The 21,049-nt window shown below is 40.6% G+C and overlaps 1 protein-coding gene across 7 annotated transcripts in view; it reads left to right on the top strand.

Annotated features, from left to right (window-relative positions):
• Nucleotides 1-21,049, top strand: part of DNAH10 (dynein axonemal heavy chain 10) — a 183,860-nt gene that overhangs the window by 23,698 nt on the left and 139,113 nt on the right. For all 7 annotated transcript variants that reach the window (XR_005213945.1, XM_037816529.1, XM_037816528.1 and 4 more), the window contains exons 7-13: nt 2,125-2,282; nt 2,943-3,173; nt 6,811-7,001; nt 7,891-8,089; nt 11,048-11,242; nt 18,601-18,771; nt 20,100-20,276. Coding sequence is in view for 6 of the 7 variants with exons in the window: in XM_037816529.1 (XP_037672457.1) it covers nt 2,125-2,282; nt 2,943-3,173; nt 6,811-7,001; nt 7,891-8,089; nt 11,048-11,242; nt 18,601-18,771; nt 20,100-20,276 (1,322 nt within the window). In the remaining variant the exon portion in view is untranslated. The remainder of the gene's footprint in view (nt 1-2,124; nt 2,283-2,942; nt 3,174-6,810; nt 7,002-7,890; nt 8,090-11,047; nt 11,243-18,600; nt 18,772-20,099; nt 20,277-21,049) is intronic.

Here is a 21,049-nt window from a genome sequence, read left to right as displayed (position 1 = left end):
ATTCTATAATGGGTATCAGCCTATGGGCCAAATCCAGCTCATTGCCTGTTTTTTGCATGACTGATGGGCTAAGAATAACATTTTTAAATGGTTACATTTTAAATGGTTATATAATGACTTACATTATATTTTCCATTTTGCCTCTTGGCCTGAAAAGCCTAAAATACTTGCTGTCTGACTCTTTCAGAACAAGGTTGTCTACCCTCGTTCTATACTATCATCTCACAGAATAAATTTATTTTTATTTATGGGACTTTTTCTAATAGCTTTTTGTAGATTTTTGCCTGTCAATTAAAAAAATCTCTTCTACCATCTATATTAATATGTATATTTGTATAAATATGCTCATATATTAAATTTATTGTATTTTCAAGATTTATTACATACACAAGGTTAAAAAAAAATCAGATGGTACCAACAGATAGTAATGAGTGGGAAAAACTGACCCTGCCTCACTTTCACTATCTCTCAGTTCTGCTTTGTCTTGGCAACTTCTTTTAATTCTATAGCAGTATCTATTCATAGTTACTGCCGCATGTCTAAATTGTATGCTCACACTGGTATTTCTTCTTAATTTTAGACCTGATCTATTACTTCCTGCCATAATGATGAGGATTTTGCATCAGCCTCCCCACTGCTCACTTACCTCTTTCTTTCCATTATATGTATGTTCCTTCTTTTCACTGCTTGCTGCAGAGCAAGGTAGTGTACTATGATAATCCTTCTTGTACAGCTTTACCCTCTCTCCCTTGGCATTTCCAGCCTTCCTTTTCTTAAAATGTCTTATTAAGTTTTGTTTGTTTGTATGTTTCTTTTGCAAGAGAACCCCTTATTTTCTTAATGTCCTCCTTCAAGAGCACTGTGTCTCCCTGCTGCACTGTGGACTGGTGCTTTCTCACATGTCTGCATAGCTGTCATCCCAGATGCAGTGTTGCCTAGATTCTAGATTTTTTTTATTTTGCTCCTTTATTGTCCTGGGGTATATCCTTTACTAACTTCCTAAGAAAGGGGGTTATGTACGAAAGAATTTTATTAAAACTGGCATGTCTGAAAATGACTTAACTTTTACCTCCACAGTTGGTTAATAAATTTTCTGGGTATAGAAGCCTGAGTAGAAAATAATTTTAGCACAGAATTTTGAATACATTTCTCTTTGTTTTCTAGCATCCTGTGTTCTTGATGAGAATGTTCTCATTAGAGAACATGAATGAATGTCCTTTTGCTTTTCTTTCTTTTTTTGTTAGTTATCTATCTTTTTCTTCCCTCCCTTGTATGGAAACTCTTAGGAATATTTCTTTATCCCTAGTATTTTGAAATGCCATGATGATGGGCCTTTGTGTGATTCTTTATCCATCCATTTTGTGGGTATTTTCAGACCCAGGACCCGAAAAATTCTTGTGTATCTGTTTGATAATTTCCTATGCTATTTGTCTCTGTTTTCTCCTGCTGGAATTCTTGTTAGATGGATGTTTTACCTAGTGGGTTGATTTTCTATGTTTCTTGTCTTTTCTGTTATATTTCCCATCTCTTTCTTTGTTTCTACGTTCCTGGAGAATTCCTCAATTTTCATCCTCCCAACCTTTGACTGGGTTTTTCAAATCAGCTATCATATTTTTAACTTTTAAGACCTTTTTCTCTTTCTCTGGTTCTTCCTTTTTCATAGCATCTTGTTCTTTTTTGATGGATACCATATTTTTTAAAGTCTCTGAGAATAATAACAGGGATTTTTTTTTTTTGAAGTTGTCTTCTTTTCTTTACATTATCTCAGTTTCTTCTGAGGGCATTGTTTATTATTGTGTATATTGGGCTCCCTGGTTTCTGCTGGAGTGTTTTCTCATGTATCTGTTGAACTCTGGATGTTTGTTCAATTTTTAAATAAAGTCACAAATTTGGGAATGTAATAACTAAAACATTTTGATGGAACTTAACATTGGAACAGTGGTCTAAAATGTCTTATTACATGCTAATCAAAGAGGCTGATGTAGAGACAGATCACGACTTGACATGTGTCAGACCTGTTATACTGACGTATAGAAGGAGGAGCCCGCTGGTTACCTTGGGCATTGTTGTTTGTAGTACTTTTTCCTAAATGAGTAGCCAGTTGACAATTTTTTTTCCTACTAGGTGAGATCAAGTTAGAAATGCCAAACATCAGTGTGGAGGGAGAGGTGTCTGATCTGGCAGCTGACCAGGAAACTGTTGATATCTTGGAGCAATGTGTGATAAACTGGTTGACTCAGATATCTGCAGCTGTCGAAGGCCAGCTAAGGAAGATGCCTCAGGTAACTTGTATAGTGCCTTCAAAGATCCTGGAAACATTTCATGCTTGGCACCCCAAGAAAGAGCTAGGAGTCTAGGGATCTGCATGATCTAGTCTCTTTTCTTAATGTTTTGTGCCCTCAGAAAGATCAAAATAAATAAACCCAAGATATTCTTGAACTTTCTGGTGTTAGTGTACTACCAGATTACTGCCTGGATTGAAAAAGTTGTGTTATCAGTCAGCATACTTGGGCTGCAATGCAAGGGAAACCCACCGAATGGGCTTAAGTAAGAAAGGGACTTCATTGGCTCTTATAACGGAAAATTCAAGAGGCAGGGGTGGCTTCAGGTACAGTTTGATCAGGACTCTGGCTGTGTGTCTATGTGGATCTCTCCTACCTCCTCTCAGTAAGGATTTCCTTCTCAGGCTGGCTTTCTTCATGGTAGCAACTTGCAGCATTTTCTGGTTCCACATTTGCACAACCCATTGTCCTGAGGCAGAGGGTGCCTTTATCTGGCATTCCCAGCCAGAGTCCTGAGATTCATTCTGACTGGGCCATTGTAGGTCACCAGTGGAACCCTTTTGGAGCTATGGGAGGAATGGAAGCTGGGCAGACAGCCACAAGTGTCCCCTCCATGCTGATGATGCGATGGATTATATGTTCATTCATGTCACCTCTCAGGGTAACGGTCCTCTAGCTGAAATTGATTTCTGGCGGGAAAGAAACACAACCCTAAGTGCGCTCCATGAACAAACAAAGCTTCCAATAGTTAGAAAAGTCTTGGAAATAATCAGGGAATCGGACTCTATGCTTATGGCTAACCTGCAGCCAGTCTTAACAGAATTATTCAAGTTACATATGGAGGCCTCAGACAACGTGCGGTTTCTCTCCACCGTGGAGCGCCATTTCAAGGTATGCTGGATGTACTGCCCTTTGGAAAGTTGGTTCTGCAGATTAGATCTCACACGGTTTGAATTTCCTTTTTGGGAGGATTCCTTCCCTGCTGAATTTATCGTGCTCAGGTGCAACATTACGAGGCCAGGAATTGTTAATTTTGTCCCAACAGTGGGGGCAGTGAAAGTCTTTGTGAGGCCAAGGAGCTGATTTGGGTGGATGAAGCATTATCAAGGTGTAGATCCAGGACCTGGAGTCCTCCACACATGCGTTTGCAAACCCTCTGAGGTTGTTTCCTTCCCTGGATTTGCAGATAATAAGAGAACCTACCTAACATGGTTGCTGGAAGGTTCTGATGGGCTGATGCATGCACATCCAGGAAAGCATCCGGGCAGTGACGGGAGTGCAGCAAGGCCAGGTCCAAGGGCTTGGGGTCCTGTTGGAATCTGCTGCTGAGTTGACATTCGTGACAGCATAGTTTCCTGTCTCTGGGGTTCACTTCTCTTCTCTGTGCAATGAGCTTTTTAAAGATTAGTGAGAGATAAGAAATGTCCATGATTCATGTACTAACCACCTTTGTGTTTTTTGCTATCCTGGTGTCCACCTGAACCTTACTTTACTTTAAATTGTCTTTGAATTGATTCACATATATTTATGTGGTGTGTGTGTGTGTGTGTGTGAGAGAGAGAGAGAGAGAGAAAGAGAGAGAGAGAGAGAGAGAGAGAAACAGCCTCATCTGAAACAATACTGCCTGTGCAATCATGGTTTGGTAAGCCAGTGATGTATGTTTTTCTAGTGCACATTAAAATAAAATTTTTTTTTGCTTTGATTTTTTATTTATTTTATTTTTTTAAAATTCAGTTTTATTGAGATATATTCACATATCATACAGTCATCCTTGGTGTACAGTCATCTATTCACAGTATCATCATATAGTTGTTCATTCGTCACCCCAATCTTTTTTTTGAACATTTTCCTTATACCAGAAAAAGTAAAAATAAGAATAAAAAATTGAAGTAAAAAAGAACACCCAAATCACCCCCCATCCTATTTTTCATTTAATTTTTGTCCCCATTTTTCTACTCATCCATCCATACACTGGATAAAGGGAGTGCGATCCACAAGGCTTTCACAATCACATTGTCACCCCTTGTAATCTACATTGCTATACAATCGTCTTCAAGAGTCCAGGCTACTGGATTGCAGTTTGTTAGTTTTAGGTATTTACTTCTAGCTATTCCAATGCATTAAAACCTAAAATGGGTTATCTATATAGTGTGTAAGAATGCCCGGCAGAGTGACCTCTCGACTCCATTAAAATAATTTTTAAAAGTTCTGAGTGCCGTTGAAATCATCTCACTTCCTGCCAGGGGGACATACCTGGAGAGTGGCTGTTTCTATTCATTTAGGGTGCTCTTTTGTTTTCCCTCCTGTTAGATCTCTTGAGGAGAAGATATGAACAACTATGGGGAACCATGGGGTCTTGTCCAACTCAGTTTTTGAGCGAAGTTCATTGACATAAGGAATGTTGGGGAGCAAAACAAAACAGTATTTTTTTAATCTTCAGGATTTTAGGGATATAGTGACACCAAACGCAATGTCTTCTGGTCTCTTGCAAACAAACCCTGTTGGTCCCACTCTCAGAGCTGATTATGGTTCTCAATTTTTCATTGTCTTTCCAAAGATTTTCTATGAATAATCTGGTATAGATGATGCTTTGGTTGTCTATTGCTGCATAATAAATTCTCCAGAACTTAGTGGCTTAAAACAACCATTGTATTTTCAAAATTTAAAATCAGCTTTATTGAGGTATAATTTACATGTCATAAAATTCACTCATTTAAAGTGTATGAGTCAGTGATTTTTAGTAAATTTACAATCATGCAACCAACATCAGAATCTAATTTTAGAGCATTATCATCACTCTAAAAAACCCCAGGTCCGTTTGCAATCACTCCCTGATCCCACTGCCAGGTAATACTAGTTTACTTTTTGTCTGTATAGATTTGCCATTTCTGGACGTTGGACATTGTATATACATGGAATTATGCAACATGTGATGTTGATATCTGTTTTTTTTTCACTTAGCATCATGTCTTTAAGTTTCATCCTTGTTGTAGAATGTATCATTACTTCATTCCTTTCTATTGCTGAATAATATTCCCTTGCATGTGTATTCCACATTTTTTTTAATCCATTCATAGGTTGATGGGCATTTCGGTTGTTTCTACTTTTTGGCACAGCTTTTGTATGGATGGATGCTTTAATTTCTCTTGGGCATACACTTAGGAGTGGAATTGCTGGGTCATATGGTAAATTATGCTTAACATTTTAAGAGCCTGCCAAGTTGTTTTCCAAAGAGATTGCACCATTTTACATCCCCACCAGCCATTTAGGAGGGTTCCAGTTTCTTCACATCCTTGTCAACACTTCTTATTCTCCGTCTGAAATTTTTATTTTTTACTAGAGCAGCTGTAGGTTACAGAAAAATCTGCAGAAAATTGAGTTCCTATATCCTCACCCCATCATTTCCCTTTTATTAACATTTTGTTTGTGTTTTTGTTGATAGACATTCTTGTGGACGTGAAGTGGTATATCTCATATATGTAATTTCTCATTGTAGTTTTAATTTGCATTTGACTAATTTGCATGTTAAGCACTTTTTCATGTGCTTATTGGCAATTTGTGTTTCTTCTTTGGTGAAATGTCTTTTTAAATCTTTTGTCATTTTTTATTTATCCTCAAATTTTTGATTTATTAGAGTTTAAAATATATATATATATTCTGGATACAAGTTCCTTATCAGATATATGATTTGCAGTATCCCAGTCTGTGGGTTGTCTTTTCACTTTCTTAACGACATCCATTTAATTTTTCTCCCTGTTTAGTGGGTCAGAAATTTGGGAAGATTTTAGCCGGGTGATTCATCTTGGCCCATGTGACAAGAGCTGGGGCCGTGGGGCTGGAGGAGCCCCTTCCAGGATGGCTTCTTCACCTGCATGTCTGACACCTCCATGGTCCTTGGCCTCTCTCTCCACATGGCATCTCCTCCCCCAGGCCCTCTCCATGTGGTTTGGGTGTCCCACAGCCTGTGGTTTCAGGGGATTAGGGTGGTCACACTTCTTACGCGATGGCCTGCTTCCAAGGTCCAGGCATTAGGGACTGTGACTGGCACTGGCACAGCATCAATTTAGCCATATTCTATTGGCCAAAGCAGTAGTTGAGCCTGTGAAGATTCCAGGGGATGGAGAACACGGCTCCAGCTCTCCGTGGAGAGTGGTGAGTTTGCAATACAGAAGAGCATGCAGGACAGGAGGGAGATGATATTGTGGCCATCTTTGGAAAGTGCAGTCTGCCTTATACGATATATATACTTTATATATACTCAATATTTATCTTTCTACCTACTCTTCATTTATTCTGGTACAAATTGCTCTATTTGCTTTAATTGTAAATCTTGTCTGTATCTTTCCGCGTCAGCATGTTCAAACATCTTCTGTTTGTTCAGCACTTTCCCCTATAATAAGCAAACGTTTTTTGGAATCAAGAAGCATGAAACTCCTTGCACATTTATTGTTTTATTAAGACATTTGAACCCCAAGGCCATGGTTGCTTTCATTGCTCTCTCCTCTCTTGGACGTGTCCCTCGGGCCAGAACATCACCCATGGCTCTGGATTCCACGTGGTCCTGGAAACCATCCCCTGCATGATGAGTGCTCTGAGGATGGTGTGGATCATCTCCAGGCACTACAACAAGGACGAGAGGATGATCCCGCTCATGGAGCGCATTGCCTGGGAAATTGCCGAGAGGGTCTGCAAAGTTGTCAATCTGCGGACTTTGTTCAAGTAAGAAGTAACTGTTTGCTTTATAAATCTTAAAAGCTTTATTGAAACACAAGTCACATACTATACAATGCACCCATTTAAAGTGTATAATTCAAAGGCTTTTAGTATGTTCACAGAGTTGTGCACTCATCACTCCTAAAATAAGCCTCATATCCTTTAGCCATCACTCCTAACACCTTGTTCCCAATCTCCCACAGCCCCTGGCACCACCAATCTACTTTCTCTTTCTATGGTTCTGCCTTCTCTGGACATTCCATATAAATGGAACCACCCCGTATGTGATTTTTGTGTCTGGTTTCCTTCATTTAGCTTCATGTTTTCCATGTTGGTCCGTATTGTGGCTTGTACCAGTGCTTCATTCCTTTTTATGGCTGAGTAATAGTCTGTCCTGTGGATATATGGTCGTTTTGTTTTAACCAGGGCCTTCTTCTGTTGTTCCCCTCTGGCCCCCTCAGCTGGAACAGCCTCTGAGGAGCAAATGTCACAGAAGACAGAGACCTTTTTTTCACTTTATTAGAAAAAAATTTATAAAAGTGAAATAAATACCCAAATCTTGGCATTCATTTTGCTCTGGTGTTACAGTCACTGCTATTGATCCCATGCCTGGGACTCAGGGCCACCAGAGCTGCCCCCTTTGGCTCAGATAGAAAAACCCACTGGCACGTCCATGCTTTGCACCTGGGGTGAGGGGTGGGGATAGGGGACAGATCGGGGTAGCTGGGCTGTGGCTCCCCCAACCTTTGCAGCCGCAGAGCAGCTGCCCTTCCAGGGAAGTGCCAGGCTGCACCATCAGGGGGCCTCAACTGGGGGCTTGGTACTTTCCTGGGAGAAAATCGTGGCCCTAGGTGGCAGCGCTGGGAACCACCATCACAGCTTCTCTGCTCCACAGAGAAAATCGCACGAGTGCACAGCACAAGACCTTGGAGGCCAAGAACACCCTTTTGATGTGGAAAAAGTCCTATTTCGATGTCCGGGCCAAGATCGAGGCTTCGGGGAGAGAAGCTCGGTGGGAGTTTGATCGAAAGCGGCTGTTTGAAAGGACGGACTACATGGCGGCCATCTGCCAGGATCTCTATGACATTCTGCAGGTAGGACATTCTGCAGGTTGGCTCTGCTGCAGGGCTCAGTGAGCTGAGGAGAGCGGAGTCATATCTGCCTTGTGCAGAGCTGCTGGGCTTTTTGATACTGGACCTCTCCTTTTCATGCAGATGCTGGGGTCACAGAAATAAGAGCCCAAGAGCTAAGCTCAGTTCAGCTGGCCACCTGCCCTACATTGCCAAAAAAATAAAACAGCAGATTTGCATGACTTTCATCTTACTCGAATAACACAACAGGGAAGAGTATTTAAAAGATGAATTTACAGAATATACTAGAATATGCCAGAATATACCAGAGCACACCTTTTGTAACTTTTCCTTGTCTTCCATGGCATCCTCCTCTCCCCTCCATTCCAGCTTTTTGATTTTCCTTTTACCTCTGCAGCTACTGCTCTTCTGTCTCTTTTGCAAAATCCTCAACTTCTGTGTTTCCATGAAAGGACTGGCCTTTTGTGTCTGGCTTCATGCACTTAGCATATGTTTTCAGGGTTCATCCAAGTTGTAGCAGGTATCAGAACTTCATTCCATTTTATGGCTGACTAATATTCCCCCGTATGGCTATATAGGTAGTTTAACTTTAACCAGGACCTCTTTCCATAGTTATCCCCGGAGAGACTGAGGGCAGAGGATCCTCAGTCCTGGACTCTGCGGAGACCTTCTTGTCTCTTCACCCTCTTTAGGCCGTGTGGTCCTTGCCCGTTGCTTCAGCTGCTACCATCTGCCAGCGCCTCCCAGGCTTCTGTCTAATCCTTAAACGCTTGGGGCTTAGTGACTGATTGATGAATTAGCCACAGTCCTTGTCTCATGAAGGTCCATACATCCATTGTTTCTGCAACTCATAAAGTACCAGGCCCTGTGCTTGCCATTAGGGAAACAATGGTTAGCAAAAACTGGGGCCGACAACATTATTTTGGTGTCCTGTGCAAGATGAAAATGCCAGGCCCCAGGATCAAGAAGCAGGGAAAAAACCCCACTAAAGTACTAAAAGATAAAGCTTTTTCCTTTCTTCTGTGGTCTCCTGCCTTTCATGGTGTTTGTTGTTTGCCACACTGTAGCAAAGTAAAGAAAAGAAAGTAAAGGTAAGTTGAACTTTTAAATTATTAGCATGTATTTTACTGTTCATCTTTGTATTATGCAATGCCAGTTTAAAATGTAAATATAAGAGCATTTAACTTATGTGTGGAATCATTGTAATTACACAGTTCATTTTTCCTAACTTGTATGTGCATAGGTATTTTGCTCTTGCCATAACTGTGGTAACACAACACAAAACTAACTCAGCTGTTTTTATTTCACTTCTTGCTATGTGCATATTCTTCCATCATTCTCTACCTTTGATTTACTGTTAAGGAAAGACTGAAAGTAAAGGAACTCCAGGTTGTCCTATCTTTCCCTTTCCTTCTATGTCACCATTTTCAGCATCAGTGTTTGTTTAATATAGGGTAGTGACATGAATAAGGAAGGACGTGATGGGGTTCCTTGGTCGTTTGTGTTTCTTGGAACACCATTGCCTTCTTCCTGCGTTAGAAGCAAGTTCTGGTTCAAACGCGAGTGTGGCCTCTCCAGGCTGTCATGTCCCTGCTTACTCAGTTGTAGGTGCAACATGCTTACCTGCATTTGCTTTGAGTTTTGCTGAACTCTTCTGCATTGTGGTTCAGTTGGAATGCTGTGCTCATGCAAATGGGGTGGCAGGGAATGACGGACGCTCATAGTGCACGTATCTTCTCTGCTCACATGCATGTTCCATTTGCTTATGAGATGTCATTTACAAATCACAAGTCTAAAGACACAACTATTAAGAAGTTCAAGATGGTGCTAGCAGAGCATTATACCAAGCTTGAGTTCCCTCTGAGCATGGGGCCCTCTGTGTCCATACAGGTCACATGCCTATGAAGCTGGCCCTGGCAAAAACACATGTAGCCCTTGACTGAATGGGGCTAACAGTCAAGGGGAGGAAAAGATGGTAGACAAATAATCACAGAAATGCAGAACTGTGGTTGGGCTAGATTCCATGGAAAGAACAGTTGAGGGTGCTCTGGAAAGTTGAATCAGGGGGGTTGACCTGTCTAGAGGGGTTGGACATGAAAAAGTGATGTTTAATGATGTCAGGAGTTAACCAGGCATTTCAAACTGGAAGTACAAAGGTCCCGAGACAGAGAGGAGCATGGAACTGAATGAGGGCTGGGATTTTTATAATTGTAAGATAGTAGGTACAGTGATAGGTTCTTTGGATGGTGGGACAAAACACAAAGACCCTTGGATTGATGAAAGGCAGAAGCCTTTGTTACTTAGAGCACCAAACAAGAGAAGGGTGCCCACTGGGCTGCAAAGGGATTGCCCCTGGGGAAAGGGTTACAGCAAGCTGGAGCTGGAGGAGGCGGCTTAGGTCTGGCAGACGAGGTGGACTTAGCTAGGTTTTTTTGGGGGATGGGGTGCTCCTGGTGGATTGGCTAATTTGAATAATTTTATGAGCTCTGGGGCATAGAGGCTGTCCCTAATTGTTCAGTACCTGGCCCAGGGATGATTAGGATGGGAAGCTAGTGATCCTGGAATGTGAGAGCTGGATTGTGGGGAGTTGTTGGGATATGGATATAATCAGCTGTTCAAGAAGGGGCTCTGGCACGTCCAGGGCCTCAAAAGTGTGTTGTGACAGAATTTCAAAGGAAACGATCTTCCATTGAGGGTGGCTGTGAAAAGGCGGGGGAAAGTGGATGGGAAGAGGTGAGAAACAGGCAGGCGCTCAAATGTGCAGACCTCGTAGGCTGCATTAGGGCATCTGGGATGTATCCACCCTGTACTGGCCACACTACGAAAAGGCTAGGGGTTAGAAGGAGGGAGTCTATGGGACGTGTTCTCGCCATCGTCGGTCTAGACATGAGACCCATCAGTAGTTACAATGCGTGTGAGAAAACTGAAAGGCAACCCTCTGTGTTTGGTTTGATTGGACAGGTCATGGAGGAATTTTACAGCATATTTGGTCCAGAGCTAAAGGCAGTTACTGGGGATCCCAAGCGTATTGACGATGTCCTGTGCAGGGTGGACAGCCTGGTCAACCCCATGGAAAACTTGACCTTTGACCCCTTCAACATCAAGTCCTCCCAGGACTGGAAGTATGTGATGGACGACTTCAAGATTGAAGTTCTGGCAAGTAGCACATTCATTGGTTTGATTTTGGAAGCTGACACCATGTGTTTCCCCATGTTAAAGTTGTTGGGTTATTTAGTTATGCTTAGATTTTTTTAAAAATCACAAAAGTTATTCCTGCCTATTTGTAAAAAACTGAAACAGAACAGAAGCATGTAAGGTGAAAGTGAATGTTCTTTACTTATCTCCTCCATCCTTTCTCACACTCCCTGAGTGTGAGAAGATTAAATTGAACTAGACTCAGTAGCATTTATACAGTTTGTTTCATTTAATATAAATTCACCCACCTATGAATGAAGGTAAAATAAACTAAATGTGGTAAGAGAACCACAAAGTGCCATATGGGTTTTTGAGAAGAAAGATGTGTTTTGTCAGGGGTTGGGTTCATGGAAAGCAGTGAACTGGAAGCAACCTTTGGGATTGGGGAGGCTTTGGACAAGTGGGAGTGGGGGTAAGCGTGGGGGCTGAGACGGTGAAGGGTATTTCAGACGGTAGGAACAGCACAGACGGAGGCAAAAAAGGAAGGTGTGTCTGAGGAGGGGCAAGTGGAAGGGCTTGGTGTAAGTAGAGAACAGAGTAGCGGGACGTACAGCTAGAAGGGTGGGTGGGGTGTACACTGGAGAGGACCTGGAGTGCCAGGGTGAGTAGTGGGTCTTAACTTAGTGGCAGGAGGGAGCCATGAAGGTTGTTGACCAATGGGCTGATATAATCAGAACGATAGTTTAGAAAGACTTTTCTGGCCCCAGCATAGACTGGCTTGTTCTGGGGAGCAGCATGGTACGGGGAGGTGAGATAGGGATCCATGGCCTGAGGTGTCAAAGAGAACCTGTAGCTGAGAATCAGGTTACATCTGCAGAGCACGGATGGGGCAGCCCATCACACTCCCTTTTCAGTCACCATGGGAAGCACTGTCACTAGTATTCTCATTTTGTGTCTTAAATAATTACTTCTATAACCCCAAAGCATCTTTTTATGTGGCGACTGAGAGTTCTACTTGCTTATATAAACATCTCCTGAATTGTATTTAACTCATTCTCAGCTTCTATTTTAAGTGTCGTTTAATTTTAAATTTAATGTTCATCCAAGTCATTTAGTCAGATAATTCTTTTTTTTTAATTTAATAAATTTTATTTTGAAATAAATTCAATCTTATAGGAACAGTTGCAAAAACAGTACAAACCCCATACATAGAACTCCATCATACCCTGACCCCCCGCCCCTGATACCCCGATCCACCACCGTTAACATCCTGTCACACCACCATTTCTTTCTTTCCCTCCCTCTCCCCCTCCCTCCCTCCCTCCCTGTCTATCATCCATCATCTATTGCTCTGTCCTCTGAACATATGAGAGCAAGCTGCACGTATATTTGAACAAACAATATAATTCACATGTACCTTTCCCATGGACAAGTACATTCTTTTATGCAATCTCATTAAGTGCAGCTAAGCACTTAGTTCAAGAAATTCAACACTGATATGAAGCTTACATTCTGTATTTCCTTTTTTTTTTTTTTCCTTGTGTCCCATCTGTGTCCCTTTGAGCTTCCTCTCTTCCATCCTCAGATCCCATCCAGGATCATCCTTGGCATTTAATTGTCATCTATTTAGACTGTCTTTTTCTTTTTTTTTTTTTCAATTGTGGAAACATATATATAGCCTAAATCTTCCCATTCCACCCCCTCCCTAGCATTCCATTAGTGGGATTACTCACATTTAGAATGTTGCAATGCTATCACCTTCCCATCATCCATTTCTAGAAGTTTCCCTTCACCCCAAACAGAAACCCTACTCTCATTTCTTAACTCCGTATTGCCCCTTCCCCCGCTTCTCAGAACCCCTACTCTACTTTTCATCTTTATGGTCGTATTCTCTGATACTTTCTTTGTGTTTACCATGGGGCTTAAATTTAACATCTTAAATCTATAACAGTCTTGTTTTTCTTTGATACCAACTTAACTTCAATATGACACATAAACAATGTTCCTATACTCCATCATTCCCCCACCTTTATGTAGTTCTTGCCTAAAATTACCTATTTTACATTGAGTCCAAAACCACTGATTTATCATTACAGTTTAAGTATTTTAGATCCTGTAGGAAGTAAATAGTGGAGTTATAAATCAAAAATATGGTAGTATTGGTATTTATATTTACCATATGATCTTTACTGGAAATCTATTTCTTCATGTTGTTTCAGTCAATTGTTTAGTGTCCCTTCCTTTCAGCCTGCTCAACTCCCTTTAGCACTTCTTATAGGACTGATTACTGGTGATGAAGTCCCTCAGCTTTTGATTATCTGGGAATATTTTCATCTCTGCTTCATTTTTATCCTCCAGGTGTTTGTGAATTCTCCACGTCTCTGATGGTTATTGACTTCTATTTGTATTCCATTGTGGTCAGAGAATGTACTTTGAACAAATTCATTTTTTTTTAATTGAGGCTTGTTTTTATGTCCCAGCATACGGTCCATTCTGGAGAAAGATCCGTGATACTGAAGAAGAATGTGTGTCCCAGTGACCTGGGATGTAATATTCTATATATGTCTGTTAAAATTCTCTATCTCTCTCTCTCCTTTCTTTGTTTCTCTGTCGGTAGGGCTCCCTTTAGTATCTGAAGTAGGGCAGGTCTTTTACTAGCAAAATCTCTCAGCATTTGTTTGTCTGTGAAAAATTTAAGCTCTACCTCAAATTTGAAGGAGAGCTTTGCTGGATAAAGAATTATTGGTTGGCAGTTTTTCTCTCTCAGAGTTTTAAATATGTCATGCCACTGCCTTCTCGCCTCCATGGTGGCCGCTGAGTAGTCACTACTTAGTCTTACACTGTTTCCTTTGTATGTGGTGAATTGCTTTTCTCTTGCTGCTTTCAGAACTTGCTCCTTCTCTTCAGTATTTGACAGTCTGATCAGAGTATGTCTTAGGGTGGGTTTATTTGGATTTATTCTATTTGGAGTTCGCTGGGCATTTATGCTTTGTGTATTTATATTGTGTAGAAGGTTGGGGAAGTTTTCCCCAACAATTTCTTTGAATACTCTTTCTAGACCTTTACCCTTCTCTTCCCCTTCTGGGATACCAATGAGTCTTATATTTGGACATTTTATTTTATCTGTCATATCCCTGAGGTCCATTTCGATTTTTTCAATTTTTTTCCCCATTCTTTCTTTTGTTCTTTCATTTTCTGTTCCGTGGTCCTTGAGGTTGCTGATTCATTGTTCATTTTCCTCTAGTCTTGTACTGTGAGTATCCAGAATCTTTTTAATGTGGTCAACAGTTTCTTTCATTTCCATAAGATCATCTACTTTTTTATTTATTCTTGCAATTTCTTCTTTATGCTCTTCTGGGGTCTTCTTCATGTCCTTTATATCCTGTGCCATGCTCTTGTTGCTTGTCTTTAGTTCTTTGATTAATTGCTCCAAGTACTGCGTCTCCTCTGATCTTTTGATTTGGGTGTTTGGGTTTGGGTTATCCATACCATCTGTTTTTTTCATATGCTTTAAAAGTTTCTGTTGTTTTTGGCCTCTTGGCATTTGCTTAACTTGATAGGGTTCTTTTAGGATATGTAGGCTAATTCAAAGTCTCATCTCTAAATTGTCACATCTACAGCTTGGTGGCATACACTTTCTCTAACTAACTAGCAGGTGGTGCCTGCTCAAGCCAGTTCTCCCCAACTTTGTCTTTTTAGAGTGTAGGGGTCTGATTCTTGTGGGGTCCAATTGGTGCACCAAGTTTGGTTATGTTGTTGGTGTTGTCTGCCCTGAATGTGGGTGTGTGTCTGAGCGGTTAGGGAGGGAGGACAGCTTTAATAATCGAACCTCCCAGGTGTTCCTGAAGATTTAAGGTTGTTGCAAGAGTCTAAACCTTCAGTTCAGTCTCACCACAGATTGTCTCTGCCACTGACCCACAAATCCTTGGTATTGGCGTATGGTCCCTGGGATTTCCAAGTGGGTCCCTCTTCCAAGCCGTGCCCTCCCAGGGCCTGTGCTGAGGGAAGGCTGTGTTATGTCACAAGTGCGCACCATCCCTCAAGGGAAGTTCTGGGCCTCCAGGCAGTGTAGGGGTGTTCCCAGCCTGCTGAAAGGATGGCTGTATGGTACATGTCAGTTTCCCCCTTTACGCACAGCTCCGCCTTCCTAGCTCTGGAACAGTTAGCTGTGGGTGCGTGAAAGGCTATTTGTCCACACCTGATATTGTGTGTGCACATGATGCTGGAGACACTTCCTGTCACACTGGGTTTTTTTTGGCGTGGCTCTGGGCTGTGGCACCGGTGCTGGGAAGGAGCGTTCCCAGCCTGCCAGGAGGATGGTTGTAAGGGGTGTGGTTTTTTTCCCGTTTTGGCTCACCTCTGCCTGCCTCTCTCCGAGACAGCAGCAGGTGTGCAAAGGGCTGTCATCCACACCAGATATTGAGGCATTCGCATAGCCTGTTCCTGCCACGCTTCACTGTGCGGTTCTCGCTGCCATTATCTGCAGCTGCTTTTGGGTTTTTTCAAAAAGAACTAGTCCGACTCCAAATGCCAAGCCACGGTTTCCCCATACTGCAGCATGGCTGTCAGATACTCAGCAGGCTTACTCATTAATTTCAGAACACAGACTCTCGGTTTCACCAAGTGAAATCACCTCACTGGGGATTTAGCAGACCTTGTCCAGCTGGTGCATTGCTGGAACTGGTGTTCTGGGTCACTTTCTGGCTTTTATCTAGTATTTTTTATGAAGGTGTTTTTTTGCCATCTCTCCTAACCACCATCTTCCGGAAGTGGATGGTTTGTTCTTTAGGCCGTTGTGTAATCAGTTGCCCTAGGACTTCCTGTTGTCTCTCATCTGTGATGAATCCTCTGCTTTCTAGATCACATTTTCCTCTTTCCTTGTTTACTCCTTTGTTGTGTGGGAACACATTTTCTAATAGCTTCCTTAGAAAGGTTTCATGGGATGTCTGTCTTATTTGAGTCCTTGTATGCAGAAATTCTGGCCTAATACTTAATAGAATTCAAGTTCTAAAAAAACCATTTTCTTCAGAAATTTGAAGGCATTCTTCATTGATTTCTAACTTCCAGTGTTATTAGTGGTCTGATGCCATTCTGATTTCATTTTCTAGAACCAGCTCACCAGACTTTTACAGAAGAGGGTGGGAAGGGGGATAGAGGATGCATAGTGTCCTGGCTAGACAGGGTGGAGAAGCTGTGAGCTGTTTGCAGATTTTCAACAAACCTTTCTGCTGTTTAGCCCCTTGCCTCCCTCCCACCTCCTAGGTACTGGGTGCCTTCAAATGTGCCACCTCTCAGAGATTTCTGGGAGGAGCAGGCCGGTACCTCCCTCCCCCTCACTGAAAACATTAGGTTGTAACTCTCTGCCTTCCCTAAAGTTATTCTCCTTCTTCCAAAAATTCATGAGCTATCTCTTCTTCCATTTTGTTTATATCAGTTAATACTTTTTAAAAAGCATTATTGTGGTAAAATATATATACCATAAAATTTGTCATTTCAACCCCTTTTTTTTAAAGTAGAGAAGTTGTAGATTTACAGAAAAATCATGTAGAAAGTACAGTATTCTCATATACCCCCCCATACACAATTTTCCATATTTTTAACACTTTGCATTAGGGCCATACTTTTGTTACAGTTGATGAAACAATATTATTACAGTTATACCATTAATTATAGTCCATAGTTTGCATTAAGGTTTGTTGTTTGTGTTGTCCAGTTCCATGGTTTTAAAAAATTTTTATTCTGGTGACATATATACAAATTTCCCATTTTAACCACTTTCAAATATACGATTAAGGGGTATTAATTACATTCACAATGTTGTGCTACCTCCATCACCATTACCAAAACTTTTCTATCATCCCAAACATAATCTCTGTGCCAATTAAACATTAACTCCCCTTTCCTACCCCCACCCAGCCTTTAGTAACCAGTATTCTAGTTTCTGACTCTATGAATTTGTATATTCTAATTATTTCATATTAGTTAGACCATGCAATATTTTTCCTTTTTTGTCTGGCTTATTTTACTCAACATGATGCCTTCAGGGTTCATCCATGTTGTCACATATATCAGAACTTCATTCCTTTTTCGGGCTGAATAATATTCCATCATATGTGTTTAGTACATTTTGTTTATCCTTTCATCTGCTGATGGATACTTGAGTTGCTTCCATCTTTTGGCAATTGTGAATAATGCCACTGTGAATATTGATGTGCAAATGTCTGTTTGAGTCCCTGCGTTCCATCTTTTGGTTATATATCTAGAATTGGGATTGCTGGATTATATGACAATTCTATACTTAATTTTCTTAGGAACTTCCAAACTGTTTTGCACAGAGGCTGCACCATTTTACATTCCCACCAACAGTGAACGAGTGTTCCTGTTTCTCCACATCCTCTCCACATGTTATTTTCCATTTTTAAAATATTAGCCATTCTAGTGGGCATGAAATGGTATCTCATTATGGTTTTGATTTGCATTTTCCTAATGGTTAATTATGTTGAACATTTTTTCATGTGCTTATTGACCATTTGTATATTTTCTTTGGAAAAATGTTTATTCAAGTCTTTTGCCATTTTTAAATTGGGTTGTTTTATCTTTTTATTGTTAAACCATTTTTAAGTGTGCAATTCAGTAACAATAATTACATTTACAATGTTCTGCAACCATCATCACTGTTTATTTCCAAAACTTTTCCGTCACCCCAAACAGAAACTCTGTGCCCATTAAGCACATCTCACTATTCACCCCTCCTCTATCCCCTGGTTACCTCTAATCTACTTTTTATCTCAATACATTTACCTATTAGAGCTGTTTCATGTAAGTGGAATCATAATATTTGTTCTTTTGTGTCTTCTCTTACTTAGCATGTTTTCAAGGTTCATTCATGTTATAACATATATCAGAACTTCATTCCTTCTGATGGTTGAATAGTAATTTTACATTGTGTGGACATAACCATATTTTTTTTTAATCCGTTCATCTGTCAATGGACACTTGGCCTGTTTCCATCTTTTGGCTATTGTGAATAATGCTGCTGTGAATATTGATGTGCAAGCATCTATTTGAGTCCCTGAGTTCAATTCTCTTGGGCTATCGACCTAAGAATGGGATAGTTGGATCATATGGTAATTCTATGTTTAACTTTTTGAGGAAAGTGAATACCTAAAAAAAATTCTTTTCTGTCATTTTATTCTGGTTGGAGAGAGAAAGAAGAAAACAAATGGAATCAACTTGCCCCCTCGTAACGGGACACCAGCTTCTATTAGTGAGCAATCTGCAAGACACTGATTTGGTTTTTGCTCATTTCTTTTTTTTTTTTCAGGATAATTGCATGGGCATAAAGGATGATTTCTTGACCTTTTTCTTTTTTTTGGCAGGTCATTGAGAGAGAAGCAAAAAATTTTATTGATGAATCATTTAAGACACTTCGATCAGCTGAAGCAGCATTTGACATGCTTTTGAAATTTAAGCATATTCGTTCACGGGAGGCTATTAATCGACAAATGATGATGAAATTTAATGATATTCTTGCACAGTATTGTAAAGAGGTAATTGAAAAATCGATAGCTACCTATATAGTAAAAATATACTTGGCAAAATGTGAACACTTGAGTCATTTATCATCTCTTTCTTATCTAAACCCAGGGAAACTATGGAATTTTCCCAAATTATGTAATATAGGCTATCAAAACGAAGTGGGCTTGTTTACTTGGTGGAGAAATTCAGTAATAATTTATCAAGTACAATATTAATTTTCTCACATTATGAAGGACCCTGCTCACAGTAATAACATTAGTAGCTGAAGTTAATTGTATGCGAAGGTCAATGTGTATTTATTTATTAACTGAGAAACATTTGTCCAGAGCCTGTATATTCTAGACACTGTGTTAGGCACAGAGGTAGAAATGAATACAACACAGATTTTACTTTGAAAGAAATCAGTATCTAGTGGGAGAGACAGAAAAATGCTTATTATTTATTCAGAAGATAAAACATGAGCATAAAAAACTAGATCAATTATAAAATAAATTGCTAGAGTGATCTCCTAATGAATCATTTTTCTGTGGCTGCTGTGACAAATAAGCACGAACTCTGTGGCTTAAAGCAGCACAAATGTTATCTTACAGTTCTGGAGGTCAGACGTCTGACATAGGTCTCACTGGGCTTAGATCAGTGTGTCAGCAGGACTGCATTCCTTTCTGCAGGCTCTGGGGTGGGTGGGGAAATCCATTTCCTGGCCTTTTCCAGCTTCTGCAGGCTGCCTGCCTTCCTTGGTCCATAGCTGCTTCCTCCATCTTCAAATCCAGAAATGGCTGGTGGAGTCTTTCTCACATTACATCATCTGATCTTCTCTTCTGCCTCCTACTTTTTAAGAATCCATGTGATTTTCACCAACTCTATTTTAAGGTCTCCTGATTATCAACCTTATGTCCATCTGCAGCCTTCACTCCCCTTTGTCAGGTAACATAAAGTATTCACAGGTTCTGGGGATTGGTATGTGACCATCTCTGGGGGCTGTTATTCTGCCTCCTACACCTTGTTATCAAGATGAGGGTGCAGAAATGTAGGCCTGACCACTGATCATATCTAGGGCAGATTGCAGGATTTCTAATAATTCAGCAAAACACATATACACTATGCATGGCCTGAAATTATAAGGCAATTTGGAGCATCACATATGTTAAATGAAAGACAAAATTACTGGAGAGTACAATAAAAAGGGGTAAATGGTAAGTAGGAAAAACACTATTTTATATCAGAATATTTCCTAACATTCCAATTTTCATTTCTTCAAAGATGCACATCGCAAATTACATCTTTCTTGGATAACACAGTGATGTTTATCACTTACAGAATATGTTTGGTTGCTTTTCAGGTTGACATAGTCAATAAAATCTTTGTTCAGAACCTTGACAGCCCACCCCTGTATAAGAATCACCCTCCGGTTGCAGGTGCAATATACTGGGAACGTTCTCTGTTCTACCGGATTAAGCAAACCATCCTCAGATTTCAAGAAGTGGAGGGGATACTGGACAGTGAGCGAGGAAGGGAAGTATGTCACTTTTGTTGAAACTGTTCCCTAATTTATCTCATGTTTTAATTCTGGACAGGGTAGGCCTCCCTGTTACTGCCCAGGAAAAGCTTTAAATCTGAGAGGCTGCTTATTCTGGAGTAGACTATGTTGAGTTGGCTGTGTGAGTGGCAGCTCGATTTTAGATCCATGTCTGTGATTTAGAGGGCCTGTCCTGTGATCCTTGGGTTAGGGCTTATATTTAAAAGCACCTTTTATGTTCTTTGTCTTTAGCATCTTAATATGTATGACATCTTCCACCTGGCAGTCATGTGGGCTTCTCCCTATACTTCATCTTCTTGGGAGGATGACTACTACCTTTTTGATGATAAATACATCCTCCTTCCCCAACCCATGGATTTTTGTGTGCTGTATAGCAGGGGTCAACAAAGTTTTTTCTTTAAAAACTTTATTATTTTAGGCTTTCTGGGTCATACAGTCTCTTGCAACTACTCAACTCTGCCATTGTAGCAAGAAGGCAGCTACAGATAATATGTCAATGAACGGACATGGCTGTGTGGTAATAAAACTTTATTTCTGGATGCTAACATTTGCATTTCATGTAATTTTCATGTGTCACAAAGCATTACTGCTCTTCTGATGTTTTAAAATAATTAAAAAAAAAAAGCCATTCTCAGTTCATGGGCCACACCAAATCCAAATCTGGACCGCCCTTTGCTGATACCTGCTATACAGTCTAGATTTCAAGTCCTACCATCTCAAACGGGTCCTACAAAATGTGTTAACAGATTATT

Source organism: Choloepus didactylus, chromosome 23, assembly GCF_015220235.1.
Source record: "Choloepus didactylus isolate mChoDid1 chromosome 23, mChoDid1.pri, whole genome shotgun sequence".
Lineage (NCBI taxonomy): Eukaryota > Metazoa > Chordata > Mammalia > Pilosa > Megalonychidae > Choloepus > Choloepus didactylus.
The sequence above is the reverse complement of the archived record's forward strand: the minus strand, read 5'-3'. Positions and strand labels throughout refer to the sequence as shown.